Source organism: Callithrix jacchus, chromosome 15, assembly GCF_049354715.1.
Source record: "Callithrix jacchus isolate 240 chromosome 15, calJac240_pri, whole genome shotgun sequence".
NCBI lineage: Eukaryota > Metazoa > Chordata > Mammalia > Primates > Cebidae > Callithrix > Callithrix jacchus.
In genome coordinates this window covers 80,407,820-80,423,103 of record NC_133516.1, presented here as the reverse complement: position 1 = coordinate 80,423,103, position 15,284 = coordinate 80,407,820, and the positions used below count along the sequence as shown (strand labels likewise).

Below are 15,284 nucleotides of genomic sequence, written 5' to 3'. Positions count from 1 at the left end.
TACGCCCAGCTAATTTTTGTATTTTTAGAAGACAGGGGTTTCATTGGGCAGTCTGTTCTCGAACTCCTGACCTCAAGTGATCTGCCCGCCTTTGGCCTCCCAAAGTGCTGGGATGACAGGTGTGATCCCAGTCTGAAGATAGAGTCTTTAAAGAGGTAATTAAGTTAAAATGAGGCCATTAAAATGGGCCCTAATCCAATATGACTAGTGTCCTTATAAAAAGAGATTAGGACACTGCCAGGTATGGACGGAAGAACATGTAAAAGACACAGAATATACCCATCTACAAGTCAACCTTGCTGATACCTTGACCTCAGTCTTCTAGCCTCCACTTCTCTTGCTTAAGCCACCGGTCCATGGCTTCTTGTACGCAGCCCTAGCTAACTTCAAGAGGGATCAACTTACTTAGGATCAAACCAGCTAGTAAGTAGTGGAGCCAGGACACAAGCTCAGCTCTTCTGCATCCAGATCACATGTTCTTATCTCTGCATTGCCAATGCCCATCAGCTAAAGATCACCAGGAACACACACTGTGGGGAGCTCTGCAGCATCTCAGTGAGAGAGTGTTAGAAAGGACTTAATGGATCTGGGCTTTAGGTGATTTTGTGGCAGTCTAAACTAAGTGGGGCTTTTCTCTGGATCAGAGACTTCCAGGAAACAGACGTAATTCTATGATTGGATATCTTATCTAGAAGGAGGGAGGATGCATTCTGGCTAAATGTATGATTGGTAATGCAGCAGCTGTCACTCTTATTAGTCAAGACAGGGGAACGTTTGGCCATCTTTGTGATTTGGACAGGGTTCATGTTTTTGTCTGTGATAAGACATAATTATGGACAAGTCTTGTTTTGTGTTAATTCATCATGGTCACAGAATGGTTACATCAATGATGTACTGTGAAACTGTTTGTATTCAGCCAAAGAACACCAACTAGCTGTGAGTGTTCTGTCCAGTTCCTGGCCGTCAGGGGCTTTCCTGTTTCTCAGCACTGAGAATTGCATTTGCCCAATTTCATCGTATTACCAACACTGGCTGAAACTTCTTTTTGTCATTAATTTTTTTTCAGGAAATGCCAGAAAAAACCCAATCACAGTTGCTGATAACATAATTGATGCTATTGTAGACTTCTCATGGAAACATTCCACCCCATCATTAAAAACAGTTAAAGTTGTCCTCTTTCTACCTGAGCTGCTAAATGTATTCTATGACAGCATGAGAAAAAGAGACATCGCCGCATCACCGACCTTTCAATCCACATTCTCCACGACTACATGTAAGATGTTCATTTTTTAAAAATCACCTAGCTGGCTCTGACAATCACTTTGAAAATGTTTACGTATGAATTGACACTGGGTTTATAGTTTTCTATTCATTTTAGGACTTTTCAGACAAGTTCTTATGATCCATGGGAAAAGTATAAAAATTAGGGAACGCAACCTCCTGTCAATTAACTATTTTTCTGAGAGGCAAAATCATGCCTGGGAACAGGAATAGCAAATGAACAGGAAGAGAATAGAAGTGAGGAATCAGAAAGAGGGGAGGCATTGCAAATTTTAGCCAGTGGTCTCGTTGTGGAATATTCAGGAGACTGCAGAGACCACTGGGTGAAACAGAAGAATTTTATTAAGGTGGCCACTGGATCAGCTGATTAGCATCCCAAGGCTGAGAGCCTAACAAAGACAGGGCTTGACTTTTTATACATGAAGTACATAGTGGTGCTAAAAACAAGTTTGCAGAAAAAAAAGGCAATTCATTAAGCAATGATAGGCACCCAATTAGGCTTACATAAGACTGTTACTATGCAACCCAGATGTTTGCTATCTGTAGAGCTCAAGGATTCTAGCACAGGCCTTATCTATTGCCTTCTGCTACAGTGCCCAGAAAGCTAGAGTCCTGCCTGCTTGGGCAATTCTTATGACCTTCACTGTGTTACAAAAACTTACAGTTATCAGCTATAGAGAACAAGAATACAAGAATTTATAAACGTATAAAACTTGAAAAGTAGGATACAATCCCATGGGAGGAGGAAGGACTCAGGGAGGTTTTCTTAGAAGAAAACTTTAATTTCTTCTCCCCTTTCCCACATTAGTCTTATATTTATTGATTGGTTGGTACTGACCCTCAGTGCTTCTTGCAGCTGTGAACCAGCTGATCAATATTGGTCTATTAATCATCCACCTATAGACAGGTTAGCCTGGAATAGAATCAGGTGTCAGGAGGGGGTGGCTCGGGTCAGCTGGTTGTACTACAGCATAAGCAGCCAGACAGATCCCCAGTTGCTACTCTGTAATGTGTGTTTATACTGTATTTGTACTGACATGTTTCTCTGATTTAGTCTTCCCCTATTTTGTGGCGTTTGTACTGCTCTTAAAATAAGGAGGATTGCAGCCTCCTCTTGCAATCACTATTTTCACCCATTTGGAGCACTCACCCTTAGAGCACTGAGTTTTGCTAGTGATAAGGCACATGTGCCATCAGCAACCTCCCTAAACTAAGAATTGTTGTCTGCTGCTGTCAGGAGGAATGTCAGTTCTCTCTACATTTATTTCCTGACAAGTATTCTCAGTGTACTACAACATACATGTAGGAGACACACATACAATAAAAATATGAAAATAATAGTTGGATATGTTAAGGTTCTTGCAGTAGCAAATAATAGAAAATCCAGCATACCCTGGCTTAAGTAAAAAACAGAATTCACTGACCCATGTTATTATAAAGCCCATGCATTCCTGGCTTCAGGAACAGTGTGATCCAAGTGCTCATATAATAATATCATCTAGACCCTGAATTTCTTCATCTCTTATTCTCTTCTTACCTGTGCTTTTTCCTCAGTATTCATATGGTGAAAGACGGATGCTAGCAGCTTTAGGCCAAATCCTTCCACAGTCAGTTTCAAGAGGAAAGAGTATATCCAGTGGAAATATACACTTATCATCAGGAAACAATGCCAGGGAACAGAGCTCTTTTAAACCCTGAGAGTCTTTCTGATTGGACAATTGCAGGCAGGGAACCAAAATTACAATGATTGGCCAAGCCAGAGTCACATGCTCCATACTTGAGCTAGAGGGACTCACCATCCAAAGCGATGGGAATAGCTGTTCCCCGAAGAAAATTCAGAAGGCTTTTATCAGAAGATGAGAAAAGGATATTGGGAAGTTAAAAATAGTATGTACCTACTGTGGTATCTAGGGATATATAAACTAACACTTTTTTCCCTATTGTCCTTGTAGAAGAAAATTTTTATTAAAGAACAGTAAATAAGTCATCAGTAAAGCACAAAATAAAGTTTAACTGTTTTTCATCACGCCTTGCTTTCATTAAGATTTTAAACTGACTTGTAAATTTAAAAAACAAAACAGTAAAGTTGAAGAGAGAAGCAAACTGACTAAAATGAGCATACAACTGGCCCTTTGAGATGGCAGGGGTGTCAGCGCAGGGAACGACTGGTGTCAGCCTGAACTTCTGGCACCTGAAGTGAAAAAGAGCACAACCAAATTGCATCACGTCATCTTTGTTGTTAGAGAAAAGGCATAATGCAGATGAAATAGCAGATGAAAGGAAGTTTGTTGGCTCACATAAACTGGAATTTTAGTAAGAATTTATCATACAGCCCCTTTTCAAAAAGAACTTAAAGAGGATAGCTTTGAGTTTCATTTGTGCAGATGATACATAATTACTTTTCAGATGTATGTTAAAAGCTATTAAGTCAGATTATTTATTGAGCACCACCTGTGTATCAGACACTAGAGATAGAGATTTGGGAAGTCATGTGAGTAGGTGGGATTGAAGCCCTTAAGTGTGATTGGCGTATCCAGGAGAATAAACAGTGAGGAGAGGAAGACAGGGGGCAGAGCCAGGGATCTTATTTATTTAGAGACTGAATCTCACTCTGTCACCCAGGCTGGAGTGCAGTGGCACAATTTCGGCTCGATGCAACCTCCACCTCCGAGGTTCAAGCAATTCTCTTGCCTCAGCCTCCTGAGTAGCTGGAATTACACGTGTGAGCCACCATGCCTGGCTAATTTTTGTATTTTTAGTAGAGACGGGGGTTTCCACCATGTTGGCAAGGCTGGTCTCGAACTCCTGACCTCAAATGATCTGCCCTCCTTGGCCTCCCAAAGTGCTGGGATTACAGGAATAAGCCAACGCGCCCGGCCGGGATCTTGGTTTTTTAAAAAACTCATCCCCACAGGTGAGGGTATTTATCCTGAACCACCAGGAATTTGAAAGTAGAGCTTATCTTTTAAAACAGTACTCTCCAACCTTTTGAGCACCAGGGACCAGTTTTGTGTAAGACAAGTTTTCCACAGACTGTGTTGTGAAGGGGGATGGTTTCAGGATGATCCGAGTGCATTATATTTATTGCCCACCTTATTTTTATTATTACATTGTAATATATCATGAAATAATTATACAACTTACCACAATGTAGAATTGGTGGGAGCCCTGAACTTGTTTTCCTGCAGCTAGAAGGTCCCATCTTTGGTGATGGGAGACAGCGACAGATTATCAAGCATTAGATTCTCATTAGGAGTGCACAGCCTACCTCCCTTGTTTGCACAGTACACAATAGGGTTTGAGCTCCTATGAGAATTGAATGCTGCTGCTGATCTGACAGACAGCGGAGCTCAGGTGGTAGTGAGAATGATGGGGAGCAGCTGTTAATACAGATGAAGTTTTGCTCTCTTGCCCGCCGCTCACCTCCTGCTGTGCGGACTGCTTCCTGACAGGTTACAGACCAGTGCCAGTCTGTGGCCTGGGACTTGGGGACCCCTGTTTTAAAAAACACTCATCTTTTCAAAAAGCAGTATAAGAAGAGGGCTCAGGAAAATGCTTAGCACATGGAAACGCTTAAAAGGGCAGTTTTCATGCTATTTCTGTGAAGCCCTGGGTTGTAAGTCAACAGTGCTCCTTACAGTGACCTTCCATGTGACGCTGGGTGCGTATTCCTGGGACTGTTTTCTCTCCTCTAAATTTTCTAGCCAGGGTCACCCTTTGTACATAGACGACAGAGTAAATAGCAATGTTTGGTGTAGCTTAAGGGTGCGATTTAAATGTCTTTCCTCTCAAGAAAATACCTTTGGCTTTATTCTTTATTCCCTATTAATATACAAATACCATCTGGGCACTGTGGCACATGCCTATAATCCCAGCCCTTTGGCAAGCCAAGGCAGGAAGATTGCTTGAGCCCAGGAGTTCGAGACTAGCCTGGGCAACATGACAGAACTCCATCTCTACAAAAAAATTAGCCAGGCATGGTGGCATGTGCCTGTAGTCCCAGCTACTGAGGAGGCTGGGGTGGGAGGATTGCCTGAGTCCAGGAGGTCAAGGCTGCAGTGAGCCATGATCATGCTACTGCATTCCAGACTGGGTAAATGTATAATAATAATATACAAATACCTCTGAGATGTAAAAAATATCAAGCTTAATTGGTTAAGAATAACCCTATGTTTACAAAGGACTTGGCATTCCCTAAAGCATTTTCAGACTCCTTATTATAACTTTGCAACAATCCCGTGAGGTGATAGAGCTGATCTTATAATTCCCATTACACAGATTGGAAACTAAACACTCATCTAGATGTGGTGTTATGTGTTCAATGTCATATGGCTGGTCACAGGCTGAGGCTGATCTGGTCTTCTGATTCCAAGTCCTGATAACTTCCTGCTCTCCAACCTCAGGGCATGAAAGGAATAGAAGACCCTCAAAAAACCTTCACTTCCTTATTTCGCAGCCTTGCCTGCTGTATTCAGGGGAAAGGAAGCGGCAGATCCAAAAGGACCGTAAGGCCTTGGACTAGAAATGATTAGGCAGAAAGATCCTGAAGGAGATGGACAGTGTCGGGAAAAGGAAGAAATGTAGCTTTCAGAAACCATGCACCCTTATTGGTGGGAAAGTTTGCCAGAAGAGCTTTTGGAAAGAGCTTACTGATTAGGGTTAGATGCCTCCCTGTGTCACCAGAACTTACCCTGGATGGACTTGCTCAACAGGAAGATGGTGCCCTGGATCCCTCTCTCAGACCAGGTAGATCTGTCACCAAAAATGAGTAAACTGTGGCTTTGTTTGTAAGGAAAAAATCCTTTGGTTTTTACCTGTGGAGTTGTGTCATTTTGTGGGCTTTTACTTCTCTAATGCAGTATGTCTATATTCATACTGGTTCTGCGATCTTAGCAAGTTGACGTCTAGCTTGGGTGTTTTAGAAGTTCCAGGAAACCATTGAAAAGCAAAGGAAACCCGGAATGATCACGTGATGGGAAAGAATTCTCTTAGCACATCTGCTATTTTCTTTACGTGGTGCTTTCTCTGCTTGGTGTATAAGATGGGGTACAGAACAATGTGCTTTAAATATCTTTAGCAGGGTAATCATGTTTCACAAAATAGGAGAGAACTACATCAATACTAATAAAAGCAAAAGCATGCATAAATTGACATTCATGTTTCCATATCAGTTTCTTACAAAATTAATTCCACAGAACTCTCTTGGAAAATTACAATTTCAAGCTACAGTGGATCTAAGTTTATCTACATTTTTAGCTAGAGCATTAATGAATATATTGTGTGTCACATTGGTGTCAGACTGTTCACTTCATCTGGGTTTACTCAATTGAGGATAATAAAAGAAGCAATCGTGAGATGTGTAGCTTCTACTTTCAAGATCACGGTTGGATGACGAGACAAGAGCATAGGAGGTGCCCTGATTTTCAGAGGTCTTTGGAAATGAATGTTGTGTTTTGACCAAATGCTGACTTTCCAGATAATCTTCCTGAACACTGGACTGACATGAATCATCAGCTGTCTTGCATGGTCCAGCTACACCCAGGACAATCAGAATATAATACCATAAAGGACAAGTTCACCCAAACTTGTTCTTCCTACACAATAGAGAAGGTAATGCTGTGTTAAAATTTACTGTTTAATTATGTTGGTGAATTAACATAAAACCTGTTTTTAAAGAACACCCTTCCTTCCTTTGTTTTACTTATGTTTATTTTAACTAGGATTAGACTTACTCAAGCTCCACAGACTTGAAATCTCACAGTTTATTCCTTAGCCGTGATGAAGGAGATTCCAAGTCACATGTTTATGTTAGGATACTTTCAGTTGCAAGTCAGGAACCAACCTACTCAAACTGATTAAACAAGGAGAATTGTGTTGGAAATTAATGGAAAGTCCTGAAGTAGGATGGGCTTTGGAGAAGTCTGATCCAGTTTCTCCAGCTTTGCTGTCCTCAGTGTCAGCTTTTCTTAAGGCTGGACTCTCCTTGTGGTTGTTGGGTAACTGCTGGCAGCAATTAGGGTGTCTCTGCTTTCTCATTCACAACCCATAGAAGACAACTGTGTCCTGTTCCACAGTTAGTGGATGAGAATCCCAACCACTGCAACCATCTCTGTGTCTAGGAAATACCTTGTTCTGGTAGGCGTGGGCCTGAGCTATCAGATCCCATCAATGTGTGATTCATTTTGAAATCCTGATTGGTTTAACTCAATTAGACTCCACCCTAGAACTATAAGTAGGGCCAATCCCACTCAAATCAGAAGTTGCTGATGGGGTGGAATGCATGTTTAGAAGATTACCACAATGCCCACTATGCTGCATAAAAATATTAGTCAGTAAAGTATAAGGGTTTGTCAGTAGGTCATTATACTTGTATATCAGAGCAGGGTGTGCCATTCTAGTAATTTAAAATCTTGTTACCTCTTCCATAGAGCTGTGTACTTACCTCTTGGAGCACTTGTAAAATGGTGCTTTGTAAGTATACAGTTACATTACAGCACTTATAAGGTACTTTGATAACATTTCACATGCCTGGCTCCCGGACTAGACAGTGAGCTGCTTAAGGTAGGAGTCGCGACTTGTTCATTTCTTCATTCTCAGTACCTAGGAAGCTGTCAAGCACATAGTAGGACACAATATGTATTGAGTAAACTTGAATGAATGAATGAGCTTAACTCCTGAGAAGGGGAAACCAGAAGATAGAGACATCCTACAAAAAAGACAGAATTTAAAGGAGGAGATGCCTCATGGTATTAAAAGCTGTTAGGAGTACAGTCCCAGGCCTCTGATTCTATAGGTTCTGCATCCATGATTTCAACCAACCTCGGATGGAAAGTGTGGTGAGGCCTGTGATGGTTGAGTATACTGAATGTGTACAGACTTTTTCTTCTTGTCTTTATTCCCTAAACAATACAACAACTATTTACAAAGCATTTATTAATACATTGTATGAGGTAATAAAAGAAATCTAGAGATGATTGAAGGTATATGGGAGGATTGCATAGATTCTATATTAATACAAATACACTACTATGTCATTTTATATCAGGAACTTGAGCATCCTCAGATTTTGGTATCTGTGGGGGTTCTGGAACCAATCCTCCATGGATATTGAGGGATGACTGTACAAGAAGTGCAAGAACCTTATTTCAATTGTGTTTACCCAATATCTGCTACTTTCTTGGCTCATACTTCTTTTGAAAATTAATCCAACTTTGGATTAATCCCATAACCTACCTTCTCTCCCGCTGCTTCTAGATGAAATCCTTACAATACATGGTCCCCAGCCTCAGCTGAACCCTCCAGGCTGCCTGGAATCCTTCACTGCTTCCTCCAGTCAACCCCCTCACACATTCCCCATTGCAAACCTTCATTACTCTCCTGGAGACCTCCACTACTTTGAGCAGAACAACTTTCCCTCCTGCTTTTATGGCTTGGCTCCTCAACAGCTGCCCAGGTACCCACTCCACTCTTCTTCAACCTCTCTTCTCCCTCTGTTTCCAGAACATCATTCTCTCAGATTTCCTCCTCCTTCCCCAAACACAGGTTATCTGGAGCCCTTTGTTAAACTTTCACAGCTCCGTGTGTGTTCTCCTGACCATCCCTTATCACTGTGTGGGGTAGTGATTAGTTTTCTTGTCTTTCCCCCACCCCATTAGACTGAATGTTTCATGAAGGCAGTGACCCAACACAAACTTAATTCATAATGATGTTCAGTACATGATGACTGAATGGATGTTAACTCCGTTTCCTAGGAAGAAGGAGAACCAGTAGAGAGCGATACTTCGAAAAGAAGTGAAGGAAGAACAGTTTTAAGAGAATGGCTCATGGTTTGTAATGCTATTCAGAGGTCTAGAAAAAATAGTCATAAGGTTAGGCAATTATGAGGTGATCTGTGACTGTAATTGGAACAATAACAGAAAGAATCGTTATGAGAAGCCACATGGAATAGGTTGGAAGGTGAGAAGGAGTTCAGGAAATGGCTATTGAATGAGTACAAATTTTTGAGTAGGTGTTTGAATGTCAGTGAATCTCCAGGAATTCCAGGGAATATATACTGGTAATCATTTTGATATAAACTATATTCTATTATTTAAAATATGTACTAACAAGCACTATTACAAAGCATAGATACTAATAGATACTTTTAGCCCATCTTCCTCTAAAGGCAGAAAGCTGCCTGCTCTCTGAATTTGCTGTCTATTTGTATTTTCTTCTCCTTTTCCTTCACCAGCTCCTCTTCCTCTTCCTTCTTTTTCATATTGCTTATTTTAAATCCACAAGAAATCCAATATACTGAGCCCCAAGGTCATTTCTGAAATATTTTGCCTTTTGTTATCTGCAGATTGAGAGGATACAGAATGCTTTTCTTTGGCAGAGCTACCAGGTAAAGAAAAAGCACATGGATATCAAGAATGGCCATATGAATAATGAGAGACTCCTCTTCCACGGGACAGACGCAGACTCAGTGCCACATGTCAATCAGCATGGCTTTAATCGAAGTTATGCTGGGAAGAATGGTAAGGAAGCGAGTAGTCTGGCTGATCAGAAGGAGGTAAACAATAATTCCACACTTTTCATACCCAAGCAGTGTGGAGCCATGGATGGCAGCCATATTATCATTGTCAGAATAGAGCTCTCTGTGTTTCACCTTAAAAAAGACTGGCAACCTTCTAAGGGAAGATGGAGTGAATTTTAGAAAGGATGAAAAGTAACTTTAATGGGAAGTTATTTGGGGGGGGGTCATTTTTTTTTTTAAAAGACAGTCTCACTCTGTCACCCAGACAGGAGTGCAGTGGCTAGATCATGGCTCACTGCAGCCTTGATCTATTGAGCTCAAATGATTCCTCTCCCCACCCTCAGTCCCCCAAGTAGCTGGGATTACAGGCATGCACCACTATGCCCAGCTAATAATTTTGTTTTATTTTTGTAGAGAGGGGTGCCTCATAATGTTGGCCAGGCTGGTCTTGAACTCCTGGCCTTAAGCAATCCTCCTGCCTCAGCCTCCCAAAGTTTTGGGATTATAGACATGAGCCAACACACCTGGCTAGAAATGCATTTAGAAAACAATTTTGTTGGATTGGGCATGATTCTACATATTGTGTAATTTTATATTCTTAGGAAGATTTTGGTCTTTCTCTTTCCAGCTGTAGCCTATGGAAAAGGAACCTATTTTGCTGTGGATGCCAGTTATTCTGCCAAGGACACCTACTCCAGGCCAGACAGCAATGGGAGAAAGCACATGTACGTTGTGCGAGTACTTACTGGAGTCTACACGCAGGGACATGCAGAATTAGTCACCCCTCCCCCCAAGAATCCTCACAGCACCACAGATCTCTTTGACTCGGTGACAGACAATGCACTATATCCAAGGCTCTTTGTGGTATTCTTTGATAATCAGGCTTACCCAGAATATCTCATAACTTTCAGGTGTTAAAAATATTTTCACCATCAAAGAGATGATTTAAGTCATCTGTAAGAACAATGTGCAGTCTTTGTCTTTGCTTTTGGCTTGTTTAAGCAGACAAATCTTTTCCTTTCAGGTGCTAACATGCTGAAAATTACCTTTTAAAATGCTCTATTGCTGCAATTTGTAGCATACCTTTTTTTCTGAGCAAATTGATGGGTGGAAGCTGAGAAATGTGTGGCAAATGTCACAGTTACAGCTACAACTATCCACAGACACCAAATCTCTAGGAGAATAAAAAGCACATTATTCTTTTCTATCAGGAAAAAAACAAGATACATCATCTTAAAGCCAAAATGACATTGTTCTTCTTGGAACATGTTAAGGCCTGGAACTGTGGCAGGTTAAACTGAACTACTTAAGTGGAGAGGCTACTGTTATGCATCTGTCACAGCTGGGGATTTCACCTTAAGATAAACTTGTCAGTTCAGCTGAAATGACTGAATCACAGACTATTATCTCAACTCTGTTATGGAACACATCATAACAGATTTTACCTGTTTACATTTCAGGTAAAAATGCATTGCATCATCTATTGCTACGTAAAAATTACTCCCAATTTTAGTGACTTAATCCCACACAATCTTTGTGGGTCAGGATTTCAGGTCTGCCAGGGTGTCTGAAGTTACAGACAAGATGTGAAGGGATGCAGTCATCTGAAGGCTTGTCTGGGCTGGGGGTCTATTTCCAAGGTGAATCACTCACATACCTGCACATTTCTGCTGCGTACTGGCAGTCCTCAGTTCCTCTCCTCACAGGCCTCTCCACAGGCTGCTTGAGTGTCCTCATGACACAATAGCTGGCTTACTCCAGAGTGAGCAACTCAAGAGAGAGCGAGGCAGAAGCCACCAAGTCTTTATGACGGAAGTCATACACTACCCAGAACCAGCTTGATCAGGAGACCCCCACCCAGGCAGGCTGAAGGTATTTGAGAGGCAGACACTCAGATAACACAACAGAGTGGACCTATCCTGAGGACCAACAGCCTGACGGCCTGTGAGGCTGACGGCTTTCCAGGACTGAAGGCCCTGAGCAGCGCTTCATCCACGTATTTAGTTCCTCTTTGACAGCTGATTCTTATGAATACACAGGTGTTCTACATATTCACGTAACTCAGGAATATACCAGGTAGGCAGCTGTTACCCACCTACCACTAATAACAAACTAAAAGTACCTTCATTGGGGGAGGGTAAACTTAATGTTTCTCAACAATACACCATCTTTTCCGAAGCATCCTATTGATTACTTGAATCAGCTTGTTCAATCCGGGAGGGAATTGCACAAGGGCATGAATACACACTGGCAAGGCTCATTGGGGGCCATCTTGGAAGTTGTATGATCGAGCAAATGAATGCACAAATAGAACGCTAGCAGTAAAAATGATGTTAGAGGTCCCCTACCCCACTGTCCTCTTATCCTTGTCCCCCAGCCTTCCCCTGCTCCAGGCAAGAAGCCCTCTAACCTCTGCTTGATCCGTTTCAGCACTCAGCATCTTGAGGGAACCTGTTCCACTGTGGGACAGCGTTATTTACTGGAAAACTTTTCTTTCAAAAGTTGAAATCAGTTCCTCTATGTCTGTTACCTACTGATCACTGTCAGACTTATGGAGGACACAGAATGAATTTCATTCCTCCTACTGATGGTAGCCTTCAGATCCATCCCTTCCCTCCAGTATATTAGAGTCATGTAAATTCTTAAAATGCTTAACAGCTCATTTCTCCTGAAGCATCACTTTTGAAGAGTTACAGATATTTAAGAAGTATTTACATTATTATAAATAAATTACATGCACATTGAAAGAGGACAGAAGAGTGGAAAGAAAAATAACTCGCCAAACTCACTTGTAATTCCAGCACTACGGGAAAACCACTGGCAATTTCTCATGTTCTCCCTTCCAGTTTCTTCTCCATCCAACTTCAACAAAGTCAAAATCACATTTTGTTCAGTCATGAATCATATAATATTTCTATCATTTTTCATTTAACATTACAAGTTGTTCTCTTGTGGTGTTAGTTTTTCTGCAAACACAATTTTAATGGCCAAGTTATTCTGCTTTGTATCTTTTCCTTATTTTTATGTACATGGAATTGCAGTTTTAAAAACTGTGATCATCTTAGTTTAATAATGTTTTATTTTGCAGTGTATCATTTTCCTCATGTCATTAAATATTTTACATATCATTTTTAATGGTTGCATAGTATTTCATTGCATGTTTCTATCTATATGTCATGTCAAAATAAGGCACTTATATTTCTTGATAAATATGAGGTTAGAATTTGAGATGTAAAGATCCTAATCTACCTTCAACAAGGCAGTTAAAATTGCTGCAATTTGTAGGATACCTGAAGGAAATACAGTCCCAGAGAACAAAGCGAGGTTAAGTAATGCAGTTACTGCCTGGACCTTGGCTCTCAGTCCCAGTGCAGAATTCTAGTGAGCCATGTTAGAACAAGAAAGGACTCCTAGCCTGGGAAACATAGGCAGACCCTGTCTATTTCTATTCTACAAAAAAAAAAAAAAAATTGCCCAGCATGGCGGTGCATGCCTGTGGTCCCAGCTACTTGGGAGGCTGAGGTGGGAGGATCGCTTGGACCAGGGGGTTGAGGCTGCAGTGAGCCATGCTCTTCCCACTGCAGTCCAGCCTGGATCACAGAGCAAAACCCTATCTCAAAAAGAAAAGACTATTTTACTTAGGTTAGGTGGGCTCTTATTTACAGTGTCCACTGCGGATTGCTGCCTCCTTACTCAAGGGTGTTGTTCCTCAATTCATTTTGCTGTGCTCTTACTTCAGGGGTAAGACCCACAAGTTTTGCGTACAGTATATCCATGTTATTAAAGTTGTGATGCTTTCTTGAGGAACAAACAATAAACCATTAAATAATTACAGTTATTTAGAAATTCTACCTTCCATCCGTCTGAAGCTGAATAGTATCTTTCCATCCTTTAAGTCCATCTCCTTGCCACTTGGCTTCGTGTTTTCTCCCCACATAACTAGAATGGTCTCTATTTCTAGCCTAAGAACTAACTGTTTCAACTTAGTATCAAAATTGGAAGTCTTGTCAAACTGCTAATTACTGAAGAAATGCATCTCTTTTCTCTGAATCTTTAGAGTTCAGGCAAATGGTATCTGATTGATCTGAGACCAGAGACTGTGAGCTCTAATTCCAGACTGGCAGCGGGAATTAGCCTTCACAGAAGGCTTTACGGTTTCAAATATCCTCTCTTATTGCTTTTCTTACCATTTTCTTCTTGTTCCTTTTCTTCCTTTCAATTCCTTCTCTCACTTGTGGGATAAGAGGACACACACTCTGCTTGGATGAATCAGAGGAAACATTTTCATTTTTTTCTGCACCACTCAAATTACACATAGTAAAAATTGTAATGTATTAATTGAACCCAAGGTTTACAAATTCATTTACAGTGTGGCAGGTTATCTGTGATGACAGACAGCCCTCAACCTTCTCCTCCAATCTTCCCCTGCTCCAGGCAAGAAGCCCTCTAGCCTCTGCTTGATCCCTTTCAGCACTCAGCATCTTGAGGGAACCTATTCCACTGTGGGACAGCGTTATTTACTGGAAAACTTTTTTTTTTTCAAAAGTTGAAATCAGTTTCTCTGTGTCGGTTACCTGTGTCACTCTGTGTCACTGTCCAGACTTCTGAAGGACACAGAACAAGTTTTATTCCTCCTACTGATGGTAGCCTTTCAGATTCATCCCTTCCCTCCAGCATATCAGTGATCACAGATAACCCACACTGTAAATGGTGAGATCGTTCATAGCTAGTATGAGCAAATTCAATTTCTAAATACTTTCCTAGAACAAATACAGTTTCTTTTAGTAAACATGCTTTACAGTACATACACTTTACATGCTTAATTGATTAAATTATTACATATCCTTGCTTTGGTCTTCACCATATTGGTAAACATTGGAAGGGAATCTTGCAACTAAATTCACAGAGTTATTCTAATTTTTCTCTGTTAGGGCAATGCAATTCAGTCCCTAACAGAGTAAAAATTCAAGAGATTAAGTACAAAAAAAATTAGAAATCAAAAAAAGAGAAAGAAAGAAAATTTATTTAAGAATATCAAGAGTTGGCACCATGTAGTCCTGGCCGAGCATTAGTAAACTTGGAGGGATCGGTCCTGACTTTAGAGCTAACATAATGTGCTAACTGGGTAAACTTGGGCAAGTCACTTACACTAAGAGCCTCAATTCCTCGTATTTAAATTGAAATAATAGGCCAGGGGCAGTGGCACATGCCTGTAATCCCAGCAATGTGGGAGGTTGAGGCAGAAGGATCACTTGAGGTCAGGAGTTCGAGACCAGCCTGGCCCAAATGGTGAAACGCTGTCTCTACTAAAAATACAAAAATTAGCCGAGCGTGGTGGTGCATGCCTATAGTCCCAGCTACTTGGGAGGCTAAGGCAGGAGAATCACTTGAACCCTGGAGACAGAGGTTGCAGTGAGCCAAGATCACACCACTGCACTCCAGCCTGGGCTACAGAGCAAGACTCCATCTCAAAATAAATTGAAATAAT

The 15,284-nt window shown here is 41.1% G+C and overlaps 1 protein-coding gene across 1 annotated transcript in view; it reads left to right on the top strand.

The window, feature by feature from the left end:
- The window catches only part of PARP15 (poly(ADP-ribose) polymerase family member 15), a 43,323-nt gene extending 30,392 nt beyond the window's left edge, over window positions 1-12,931 (top strand). Inside the window, exons 9-12 of the mRNA XM_008982339.5 lie at window positions 1,067-1,273; window positions 6,758-6,891; window positions 9,623-9,797; window positions 10,425-12,931. Coding sequence (XP_008980587.1) covers window positions 1,067-1,273; window positions 6,758-6,891; window positions 9,623-9,797; window positions 10,425-10,714 — 806 coding nt within the window. The 3' untranslated portion in view covers window positions 10,715-12,931. The remainder of the gene's footprint in view (window positions 1-1,066; window positions 1,274-6,757; window positions 6,892-9,622; window positions 9,798-10,424) is intronic.
- Window positions 12,932-15,284: the final 2,353 nt, after the last annotated feature.